At 45.6% G+C, this 12,419-nt stretch overlaps 1 protein-coding gene across 2 annotated transcripts in view; it reads right to left on the reverse strand.

Annotated features, from left to right (window-relative positions):
- Positions 1-12,419, reverse strand: part of SPTBN5 (spectrin beta, non-erythrocytic 5) — a 466,593-nt gene that overhangs the window by 69,536 nt on the left and 384,638 nt on the right. For both annotated transcript variants that reach the window (XM_073638836.1, XM_073638835.1), the window contains exons 43-46: positions 10,614-10,735; positions 9,151-9,313; positions 5,223-5,411; positions 4,592-4,669 (exon numbers count right to left, since the gene is read on the reverse strand). In XM_073638836.1, the coding sequence (XP_073494937.1) occupies positions 4,592-4,669; positions 5,223-5,411; positions 9,151-9,313; positions 10,614-10,735 (552 nt within the window). The remainder of the gene's footprint in view (positions 1-4,591; positions 4,670-5,222; positions 5,412-9,150; positions 9,314-10,613; positions 10,736-12,419) is intronic.

Genomic DNA, 12,419 nt, shown 5'->3' on the forward strand with positions numbered 1-12,419 from the left:
TACATTTGATTCTCTATGTACAGACAAAACAGCTAATCGTCATTCATCCAACAAACTACTCGATATATTATTACATAGAAGCAGAGGGAACTTAGTGAATGAGGGTAATGTTATATTTGCATGAAGATGAACAGTGGGGCCCAGAGTTAGTGTTACTGTTGCCACCCAGGTCCAACACTGGAAGTCCCACGTGTCATTATACTGTGTATGGTGTATGGCAGTCATTATCAGAGGTCCACATGCATTATTAAACTGTGCATAGTGTATGGCACTCATTATTGGAGGTTCACATGTATTGTTATATTGTGTATAGTGTATGGCAGCTGATATAGGAGGTCCCACATTTACTATTATATTGTGTATACTGTATGGCACATGTCATCAGAGGTGCCATATGCATTATTATACTGTGTATACTGTGTGGCACTCATTACTGGAGGTCCATATGTATTATTACACTGTGTACACTGTGTGGCACTCGCTACTGGAGGTCCACATGCATTATTATACTGTGTATACTGTATGGCACTCGTTACTCGAGGTCCACATGTATTATTATACTGTATATACTGTGCGGCACTCGTTAGTGGAGATCCACATGTATTATTATACTGTGTATACTGTATGGCACTCGCTAATGGTGGTCCGCATGTATTATTACACTGTGTATACTGTGAATAGCAGAAAAGCCCAAATGTCAACATTAAGGTGTAAATGGGAAACCGCACTTCCCCTAAACACCAATCTATACCGACTCACAACAATCTTTGTTTGTAGGGAGAAAAAGGGAGTCTCGTGCGCCGTCTCAGCATCTGGGAGACATTCACACACGCCCTCTCTTCCCATGTGATCGGTCACGTGAGGCCTCACATGACCGACCCTATGGGTTTAAAAAGGTCCTTCTACAGACAAATCACCACTGCCCCTTGAGAAAGCGGCTGTGGATGCCGCGAAACGCGCATCGGGGTACGCCACTGCGCCCTTTGTGTTGCCAGCCTGCCCTTAGCCCTCAAAATTGGTAAAACCATCACCCTTTCAAGTCCGTGGAGCCATAGGCTTATTATAGATACATTAACAGGATACTAGCGAATAATTGATTACCTGGCACCCAGCTGCCATGGGTGTGTGGAACCTTACCTTACCTACATTGCACTTTATGTACTGCTTTTGCAATTCTGCATAACTTTAGAATGTACTAGGCATTTTTTTGTCTTGGGCTGTGGTTGGACTGGTTTGTTGTAGCCATTCTGCACTTTGTCTTTAACTGCTGATTTTTTTATATGAACTTATCATTAATAAAATATGTATATTTTTTAAGCCATTATGACTCCCTTTTTCTCCCTATAAACACTGTGTATACTGTGTGGCACTTGCTACTGGAGGTCCACATGCATTATTATACTGTGTATACTGTGTGGCACTCATTACTCAAGGTCCATGTAACATCCCTGGCGGCGTGCTTGCATAGTGCACCACCTCCCACTATGCAAGACCGCAATCTTACCTGTCTGACCAGTCTGCAATCCCTGCTCCAGTTCATGCTGTGTGCACGTCTCTTGACTGACTGTTTAGGGCAGCGGCCCGGTTACTTCCTGATTCTTATAGCTGCTGTGGGCGCACCCCTAATGCGTCTCCAGCCTATTGCTGTGAGTCACTGGATATTTAAACACCCTGCACCCAGTAGGAGGTGCCTGAGCAGCACCTTCACTCAGTTTGTCTTTGCAACTGTATTGCCCGGTCCTGTCCTGTTATCTCTGACTTCTAGTCTGTTTCTGCCACTCTGGGGGCAGCATTCCCAGGCCTGTTACCTGTGACTTCTAGTCTGTTTCCGCCAGTCTGGGGGCTGTATTCCCAGGCTCGTTCTTGTATCTCTTGCAGTAGCAGTTCCTGTCTGAACTGTATCCTAGCCTGTTACCTGTTTGTCTCTATGTCCATACCTTCCCTTTTCCTGCAGTATCCGAACCTGCACCTAACTCCTACTCGTTGTCTCTGTACTTCTGTTTGTGAGTTTTGTGTCCACTCGCTACTTCATAGTAAGAACCTTGTGTGTATCTGGTTCTGCTTGTCCCTTTTCCCTTCCTCCGTATCTTCCTGTATTTCCCAGTCTGTTACATGTGAACAGAGCCCTGTCTTCTCTGCCTTGTCCACCGCACCTGCGGTTTCGCTCCGCTCTGTCTTGCCCACCGCTCCAGCGGTTTCTCTCTGCTCTGACTAGCCCACCGTTACGGCGGTTTCCCTCTGCTCTGCCTTACCCACCGCTCCGGCGGCTTTGCTCTGCTCTGCCTTGTCCATCGCACCTGCGGTTTCGCTCCGCTCTGTCTTGCCCACCGCTCCGGCGGTTTCCTTCTACTCTGACTTGCCCACCGCTCCGGCGGTTTCCCTCTGCTCTGCCTTACCCACCGCTCCGGCGGCTTTGCTCAGCTCTGCCTTGTCCACCGCTCCGGCGGTTTCGCTCCGCTCTGTCTTGCCCACCGCTCCGGCGGTTTCTCTCTGCTCTGACTTGCCCACCGCTCCGGCGGTTTCCCTCTGCTCTGACTTGCCCACCGCTCCGGCGGTTTCCCTGTGCTCTGACTTACCCACCGCTCCGGCGGCTTCTCTCTGCTCTGACTTACCCACCGCTCCGGTGGCTTCTCTCTGCTCTTGCTTGCTCACCGCTCCGGCGGTTCCTCTCTGCTCTGCCTTGTTCACCGCACCTGCGGTTTAGTTCTGCTCTGCCTTGCTCACCGCTCCAGCGGTTCCCCTCCGCTCTGCCTTGCCCACCGCTCCGGCGGTTCCTCTCTGCTCTGCCTTGTTCACCGCACCTGCAGTTTAGTTCTGCTCTGCTCGCTCACCGCTCCGGGGGTTCCCCTCTGCTCTGCCTAGCCTACCACTCCGGCTGTTCCTCTCTGCTCTGCCTTGTTCACCGCACCTGCGGTTTTGCTCTGCTCGCCTTGCTCACCGCACCTGCGGTTTCGCTTTGCTCTGCCTTGTCCACCGCTCCGGCGGTTTCGCTCTGCTCTGCCTTGTTCACCGCACCTGCGGTTCCGCTCTGCTCCACCTTGTCCTCCGCTCCGGCGGTTTCGCTTTGCTCTGCTTGTTTACCGCATCTGTGGCTCTGTTCCTGTCTCCCAATCTGTACTGGACTCTGTCCAGCCTGCGCTCCAGCCTGCTAGTACCTACCTGTCTGCACTCCAGCCGTGTTTGCCAGTATTTCCCAGTCTGCACTCCAGCTGTGCTTGTCAGTACCCACCCGTCTGCATACCAGCCGTGCCTGCCAATACCCACCTGTCTGTATGCCAGCCGTGCCTGCCAATACCCACCTGTCTGCATGCCAGCCTAACCTGCCTGTTTCTGCATTCCCTGGTGTGGGTCAACAGCTGTGACCGGGGTCTGTCCTGGAATAGCACCTGGTCCCTCTGCTCGGTTCCTCCTTGGTTCACGGAGTCGTTAGCCGCCGTGCGACCTTGGTCGGATCGGGTTGATACTTAGTTACGCCCCTCCAGGCACTCCTCGGTTCATGGTACAGTGGGATCACTAATCATGCTCACGCCAGTCGGTCCGGGCGTGAGCGTAACAGTCCACATGTATTATTATACTGTGTATACTGTATGGCACTCGTTACTGGAGGTCCACATGCATTATTATACTGTGTATACTGTACGGCACTCGTTACTGGAGGTCCACATGTATTATTTTACTGTGTGGCACATGTTATCGGAGGTGCCACATGTATTATTATACTGTGTATACTGTGTGACACATGTCATCGGAGGTCCACATGTATTATTATACTGTGTATACTGTGTGACACATGTCATCGGAGGTCCACATGTATTATTATACTGTGTATACTATATGGCACTCATTCCTGGAGGTCCACATGTATTATTATACTGTGTATACTGTGTGACACATGTCATCGGAGATCCACATGTATTATTATACTGTGTATACTGTGTGACACATGTCATCGGAGGTCCACATGTATTATTATACTGTGTATACTATATGGCACTCATTCCTGGAGGTCCACATGTATTATTATACTGTGTATACTGTGTGACACATGTCATCGGAGATCCACATGTATTATTATACTGTGTATACTGTGTGGCTCATGTCATCGGAGGTCCACATGTATTGTTATACTGTGTATACTGTATGGTACTCATTATTGGAGGTCCACATGTAATATTATACTGTGTATACTGTATTGTACTCATTATTGGAGGTCCACATGTATTATTATACTGTGTATACTGTATAGCACATGTCATCGGAGGTCCACATGTATTATTATACTGTGTACACGGTGTGGCACTCATTACTGGAGGTCCACATGTATTATTATACTGTGCATACTGTGTGACACATGTCATCGGAGGTCCACATGTATTATTATACTGTGTATACTATATGGCACTCATTCCTGGAGGTCCACATGTATTATTATACTGTGCATACTGTGTGACACATGTCACCGGAGGTCCACATGTATTACTATTATGGATTCTACAAGTGAGGAAACAGGAGACTGGACAGGCTGGGCAGGTATCTGTTCACAGTACAATATATAAATATGTATATGTATGCCTATTGCACATTCTCATACCCCGAGATCTTCATTGGCCAGAAAAGCCTCTTTACTGTTCAGCCAGCTTTCGTTTTGGTCAACAATGCTGATAAATGTCTGTAAAACAAAAAAATATAATTATTACAATAAAAGCCTGTTTACATCCTGTTCTGGCCATAAGGACATGAGGGTGGATTAAGTCTTTAGGCTCTTTTTGATCTGATGCCCATCAGTAATATAGAATTTATATTATGTACATTGGTTTTGCTACAATAAATTAATATAAAAATAAGATTGTAATGGTAGTGCACACATTAAAATATGGATATACAGAATTAACAATCAGTTGTGAAAGATATCCAACAATCAGCATTAGGATTTATGCACTAAAGCTTAATCCAGTTCTATACAACCTGGTTTGCACTGAGCCATATAATACAGCAGTCACTGGTCACTAATGAGCTCCATTATATTTGTGAATGCCGATTATTTTATTCCGGACCATCTGATGCAAACAGAGTGCTCATTTTCGGCAGTATGTAGGTAGACGAGACCTTGTGGGCATTGTTGTGAGTAGGATTTTCAATGGCAATATCTGCCATGCTCCAACCAGCTCCAGGACAAGCTGCCCATCTTCTCTTTTGCATGTTACCACCCAGGTGAGTTTTACCTGTAGATCACGAGCTTGGCGCAACTTGACATTCTGTTGTCTCCAGGACTGAATTAACAAATCCCAGGCCTCTTCTGCATGAGAAAGAACAAGTCGTATTTCATCAGCTGCATAATGTCCGAAGTTGCACAGCTTCTGTCCGGATGACTTCACCGAGTTGAACCTTTCTGTCCGTGCTTCTATTTCCGACTACAATAAGCAGATACATAAAAAAGCTTTGTTATTAAATTTATGTTGCCATTAATGTGTTGAAAACTTCCGTTACCAGATACAAGCTCTACATGCATTGGGTCAATTGTATATACAGGACGTAAGGGCAAATATTAAGGCTGTGACCACACTGACACAATGCTCCATATTTATCAATACTGTCTAATGTTTAGACCGTGCAAACTTAGACTAAAATGCTCCAAATGTATCACGGTGGTTCAGACTGTTTGATGAATCTGTCTAGTCTAAGTTTACTCCACGTATTAGTTTTCTTACTTTGGGCCATAAATTTGCGCCATCATTTTGGCACATTGTCCCGCACGCTAAGACACAGTAAGAAATGTTAAAAAAATTTATATGTTATATACAGAACATCACAAGTATGTTATAGGTGGCCACGACAAAAGTGCCTACGTGGTCATTTTAAGTGGAACTTGTTGCTACTCCAAGTCACGGCCCAGATTACTCCAAAAATGAGAAAAAGAAGAAAGCAAAATGAATGTAGAAAGAAAGCAAGAAAAAAGGAGAGGGTAAAGTGGAGGGGAGACACAAGACATTAAGCACCGACAGTACGTGTTCACAGGACACAGACATACCAATCATGTATCCCAGGGTCTACCTGATCCACCAGAGAAAGCTGAAAAGGGATTATGCTAAAACAACTGAGTCTCCCTTCCAAACCTGACCCATTGCCAAAATCAATCTATTTCTTCCACTTACCATAGAAGTTATTAGAAAGGCCTGCATCATCAGAGACTGCTTTCTCCACTAACATAAAGTAATTAATCTAAAGAGACGTATTGCTCAACAGTGAGGACCACAGAGGACTTCCAGTTCCAGGGTATACCCTGCAGGGCTGCAGTGAGGGATCGTCTAATAAGACTCTTATTGCCATTTGAGATAAAGGGCAATTTTAATAGGTAAAAATATACTATTGATACTTTTTGGAGTAATTAAGACTTTGGAGTGGCCTTGTCAAAGTCCTGACCTTAATCTGATTGAGATGCTGTGGCATGACCTTAAAAAGGCTGAACTGGACACCCTCCAAAGTGGCTGAATAACAACAATTTTGCACAGTTGAGTGGCCAAAATTCCTCCAGAGCATTGTAAAAGACTCATTGTCAGTTATCGCAAACGCGTTATTGCAGTTGTTGCTGCTAAGGGCAGCCCAACCAGTTATTAGGTTTAGGGGGACAATCACTTTTTCCCACAGGACCCTGTAGGTTTGTTATTCTTTTCCCCTTAATAATAAATATCTTCATTTAAAAACTGCATTTTGTGTTTACTTGTGTTATCTTTGTCTAATATTTAAATTTGTTTTGTGATCTGAAACATTTAAGTGTGACAAAGATGCAAGAGTATAAGGAATCATTCACACCACTGTATATGTATGTATATATGTATGCATGTCTGTATATATATATATATATATATATATAAAGATACTCACATATACTGTATACACATACATATACAGTGAAGGAAATAATTATTTGATCCCTTGCTGTTTTTGTAAGTTTGCCCACTGACAAAGACATGAACAGTCTATAATTTTAAGGGTAGGTTAATTTTAACATTGAGAGATAGAATATCCAAAAAAAATCAAGAAAATCACATTGTATAAATTAGATAAATTTATTTGCATTTTGCAGCGAGAAATAAGTATTTGATCCCTCTGGCAAACAACACTTAATACTTGGTGGCAAAACCCTGGTTGGCAAGCACAGCAGTCAGACGTTTTTTGTAGCTGATGATGAGGGTTGCGCACATGTCAGGAGGAATTTTGGTCCACTCCTCTTTGCAGATCATCTCTAAATCATTCAGATTTTGAGGCTGTCGCTTGGCAACTCGGAGCTTCAACTCCGTCCATCAGTTTTCTATGGGATTAAGGTCTGGAGACTGGCTAGGCCACTCCATGACATTAATGTGCTTCTTTTTGAGCCACTTTGTTGCCTTGGCTGTATATTTTGGGTCATTGTCTTGCTGGAAGACCCAACCATGACCCATTTTTAATGTCCTGGTGGAGGGAAGGAGGTTGTCACTCAGGATTTTAGGGTACATGGTTCCATCCATTCTCCCATTGATGTGGTGAAGTAGTGCTGTGCACTTAGCAGAGAAACACCCCCAAAACATAATGTTTAAACCTCCATGCTTGACAGTGGGGATGGTGTTCTTTGGGCCATAGGCAGCATTTCTCTTCATCCAAACACGGTGAGTTGAGTTAATGCCAAAGAGCTCAATTTTTGTCTCATCTGACCACAGCACCTTCTCCCAATAACTCACAGAATCATCCAGGTGTTCATTGGCAAACTTCAGACGGGCCTGCACATGTGCCTTCTTGAGCAGGGTAACCTTGAGGGCACTGCAGGATTTAAAACCTTTAAGGCGTAATGTGTTACCAATGGTTTTCTTGGTGACTGTGGTCCCAGCTGCCTTGAGATTATTAACAAGGTCCCCCCCGTGTAGTTTTAGGCTGATCTCTCACCTTCCTCATGATCAAGGATACCCCACTAGGTGAGATTTTGCATGGTGTCGCAGATCGATGTCGATTGACAGTCATTTTGTATTTCTTCCATTTTCTTACTATGGCACCAACAGTTGTCTGCTTCTCACCCAGCGTCTTACTTATGGTTTTGTAGCCCATTCCAGTTTTGTGCACGTCTATGATCTTGTCCCTGATATCCTTAGAAAGCTCTTTGGTCTTGCCCATGTTGTAGAGGTTAGAGTCTGTCTGATTAATTGAGTCTGTGGACAGGAGTCTTTTATACAGGTGACTATGTAAGACAGCTGTCTTTAATGCAGGTAATGAGTTGATTAGGAGCGTCTAACTGGTCTGTAGGAGCCAGAACTCATAATGGTTTGTAGGGGATCAAATACTTATTTCTCACTGCAAAATGCAAATAAATTTATCTAATTTATAGAATGTGATTTTCTTGATTGTTTTTGGATATTCTATCTCTCAATGTTAAAATTAACCTACCCTTAAAATTATAGACTGTTCATGTCTTTGTCAGTGGGCAAACTTACAAAAACAGCAATGGATCAAATACTTATTTCCTTCACTGTATATATACACTAAGGGATCTTCTTTACTTGTCTTCTTACTTATCCCACGTGTTATCTTTGGAGCCTCCGTGCAATAAAGCAGAAGACTGCTAACAAGGAATTTGTCTCTTCTTGCCAACACAATAATATTGGCCTGTTCTGGCTATTGTGAGTATATTTAGCAATGTTTTGTGTCATGATCAGACATATACAAAGTGATCAAAGGAAATAAAAAGGGGCAGTGTAAATTTTGCCTGTAAACCAAAACCAGTGTAAAGAGGTTTATTTAAAAAAACAAAACCTCAAAGTCCCTGCTAGGACTGTAACCCTACTTTTGCCCATGGATGAAAATTGACAAAGTTGACCCACTCCAGTCAGATGTTAGGTGGCTACAGATATCTGTGCTCAAGAGGTGAGGTCTTGGATTTTATGGTTGCCATGCTGATCTGCGTCTTTTCGGAGCCGAATATTGATAAAAAATGAGCATGCTGCAGATGATAGAATCAACGCTACAGTCAATATTCCACACATGGGTGATTGGGGCATAGTGTTCCCTATTCTCATATATTGATGGCAGAATAGTTGTGGATTCTGTCTGGATATACTGGATGGAAACTGCCACTAAATCAATGCAGGATACAGAGCAAAGAACAGCACATGATTATCCATGCACCTTCCTCTCTTGGTGTTCCTCAATTCTGGCTTCAACATCTCCCATGATTTTTGGCAAGCCTGCTCCTTCCATCAAGGCCTGAAGTTTCTGCATCCAGTCCATTATCTCGCGGATATCAGCATTGAACCTTTGCAGATGGTAAGAGGCGTCTAATTTCTCCTTTCTGCCAAGGAATGAAACAAATTCAATAGCCAAAACAGAATACCCGGTGCACAATTTCACTGCCGGCAAGAATACTGCAATAAACAACGCCTCAACTTTTTTATTCATGAAACTACGAGGGAAAAATCAGTAGGGGGGCTAAATATGGGGAGATTTAGGTAAAATGATTTCTAGTTTTGTAGAAAAGGATTCATTGTACACGCATTTAAATTCATGCACATTTCAGACGTATGAGTCCAGTAAGCAGTCTAGCTTAATGACTGACAGCCTTGCTGATGTGGGTGTGCATGCAGACAAGCTGTCAATCACCAACTAGGACCACCCACTAGACTACTAAACCCAAAATGGGCAGGGGTATTGAGATCTACAGCTATTCCACTTAACCCTTCCTGGCCGCTGTGTTAATTTAATGGGGGACTTCAGAAGAGGGTCCCACACCATAATAATTATCACCTATCCAGTGGACATATTTCCATGAAAAACCTAAAAACTATTTCAGGAGATAGAAAATTTGCACATGTCTGCCACCCTTGCATGTCTGGCGGTGGCTCTCTCATAGAAAACATAGGAGCGCTCAATCAAACAAGCACTCCTGTATATGAGAGAGTCAGACAAGATGGCTGTCAGCCAAAGGATTGGCAGAACCATTGTTGCCCATCCCCAGGAGACATGGAAGTCAGAAATGGCAGATCCCTAAAGGAGTTGATCCCTTTCGGTAAATGAACATCCCTGGCTGCAGGTTATTATAAAGAAACAAACAGCGCTTTATTCACCTTCCCCAGTTCCACCAGCCAGCCTCCACCTGTGCTCCTGGTGTCTGGCATTGACTGTGCCGCTGACGTTACATCGATAGTACAGCAGCCAATTAGTGCGCTCAGCGGCTCTGAAAAAGGTGTTCCCTCCATATAGGCAGAGCCGCTGAGCGAACAGATTGGCTGCCATGCTGTCAGTGCCACAGTCAATGCCAAATACGGGAGGCATCAGCGGAGACTCACTGGAGGACCCAAGGAAGGCAAATATAGTGCAGTTTGTCTATAATAACCTGCAGCCAGGAAAAACACCTTTAACTGCCTCGACACTCTATTCTCAAAAGCCCCCATAAACATTAGGCTGTCGGTGGGTTCAGAAGACATTAGTCTAATGTGCACGGGGGGCTTTTGTGAATGCACAGGACATCCAGCTACAGTAGTCACAGAGATGATCAACCACCTTCCAGCCTCCTAAAGGGCAACTTTGCTAAATCCTATCCTTGATCGTCATCAGCATAGACTGTGTCTGGTGCTTTATAAATAGATCGGTACCTCTGATTAGCCTGGAGTTGGAGCTTCTGCCAATTGTCAGTCATCTCCTTCTCTTTTGAGGTCAGACGCTCGCTCATTGATGAATTTCTTCGGGACAGGCGGTTGGCTTCTTGGTGCAAGGACTGGAAGGGAATATTTATGTAAAACAAATAATTTGGGTTCCTCTAGTTATTTGGCAAGTGTCACCATTTTCCGAGAAGAATATGGATGAGATCCCAACAAGTGTAAGAAATGATTTATAAACAGACGCTTATAACTGTGGTTCTGTGCTCTCCAAACTTAACTCTTGGTTGAGGGCTAACCTATTGTAACATACCTGGCGGCGTCCTTGCATGGTGGTCCATCTCCCACTGTGCAAGAGGGCGCACTTGATCTCCTGTCCAGAATGTCTCTCTGGCTTCCCTCCATGCTGTCTGTTTGTGTCTGTCTCTGCTGCTTAAGGGCGGCGCCCGATCACTTCCTGTCTTTTGTACCTGCTGTGGGTCACACCCCTTGTGCGTCCTCAGCCTATTGCTGTCTGACACTTGGTATATAGCTCAGCAGCTCCCTTCTATCCCTGCCTGAGCACAAGTGTTTCTTTCAGTGTGTGCTTGCACTCTGAAGGTGCCAGGTCCGTTCCTGTTTCCCTGTCCGCCTTTCCTGGAGGCTGTATTTCCAGGCCTGTCTGAACTAAGTCCTGTATTTTTCCTGCCTTGCGGTGTCAGCTCCCGTGTCTGAACTGTGTCCTGTATGTCTCCTGCTTTACGGTATTAGTTCCCGTGTCTGAACTAAGTCCTGTATGTCTCCTGCTTTACGGTATTAGTTCCCGTGTCTGAACTAAGTCCTGTATGTCTCCTGCCTTGCGGTGTCTGCTCCCGTGTCTGAACTGTGTCCTGTATGTCTCCTGCTTTACGGTATTAGTTCCCGAGTCTGAACTGAGTCCTTTCTGTGTTCTCTTGTCTGTCCTGTCTGAACACGCTCCTAGCCTGTTCCTCCCGCCTTCTAGGGGCCGATTACCTAGACCCGCTCCTGTATCTTGTCTGTCCTGTCTGAACACGCTCCTTGCCTGTTCGTTCCGCCTCTCTGGGGGCAGTATTCCCAGACCCGCTCCTGTATCCCGCTGCAGTGTCGGTCTCCTCCGTACACTCAGTTCCAGTCTGAACTCTCTCCTATCCTTTACCTGTTTTGCCTCTATGCCCGTTCCCTTCCTTTTTCTGCAGAGTCTGAACTCGTACCTATCTCCTGCCTGTTGTCTCTGTACTCCCGTTTGTGAGTTTGTGGTCCACTCGCTACTTCACTGCAAGTACCCTGTGGGTGTCTGGCTCTGCCTTTCCCTTCCTGTCTGTTCAGTGTGAACAGAGCCCTGTCCTCCCTGCTCAGTCTTCTGCACTCTAGTTGTGCTTGCCTGTACCCCTCTGCCTGTATTGTTCCTGAATCCCGGTGTGTACTGGGTCCTATCCCGCCTGTGTTCCTACTTGCCAGTGCCTCCCTGTCTGCACTCTAGCTGTGCTTACCTTTACCCCCCGGCCTGCTTACCCGCCTGCCTGCATACCCGCCTGCCTGCATACCCGCCTGCCTGCATACCCGCCTGCCTGCATACCAGTCTGTTCCTGTATTCCCCTGTGTGGGTCAACAGCCGTGTCCGGGGTCTGTCCTGGAGTAGCACCTGGTCCCTCTGCTCGGTTCCTCCTTGGTGCACTGGCGTCGTATGCCGTCGTGCGACCCTGGTCGGATCGGGTGAATACTTAGTCACGCCCCTCCAGGCATACACTCTCCGGCACGGTCCAGTGGAATCACTACCAATCACCCGCACACGCTGCTTAGCCC

Source organism: Phyllobates terribilis, unplaced genomic scaffold, assembly GCF_046119375.1.
Source record: "Phyllobates terribilis strain yellow unplaced genomic scaffold, ASM4611937v1 Scaffold_7__3_contigs__length_470593459, whole genome shotgun sequence".
In the NCBI taxonomy this organism is placed as follows: domain Eukaryota; kingdom Metazoa; phylum Chordata; class Amphibia; order Anura; family Dendrobatidae; genus Phyllobates; species Phyllobates terribilis.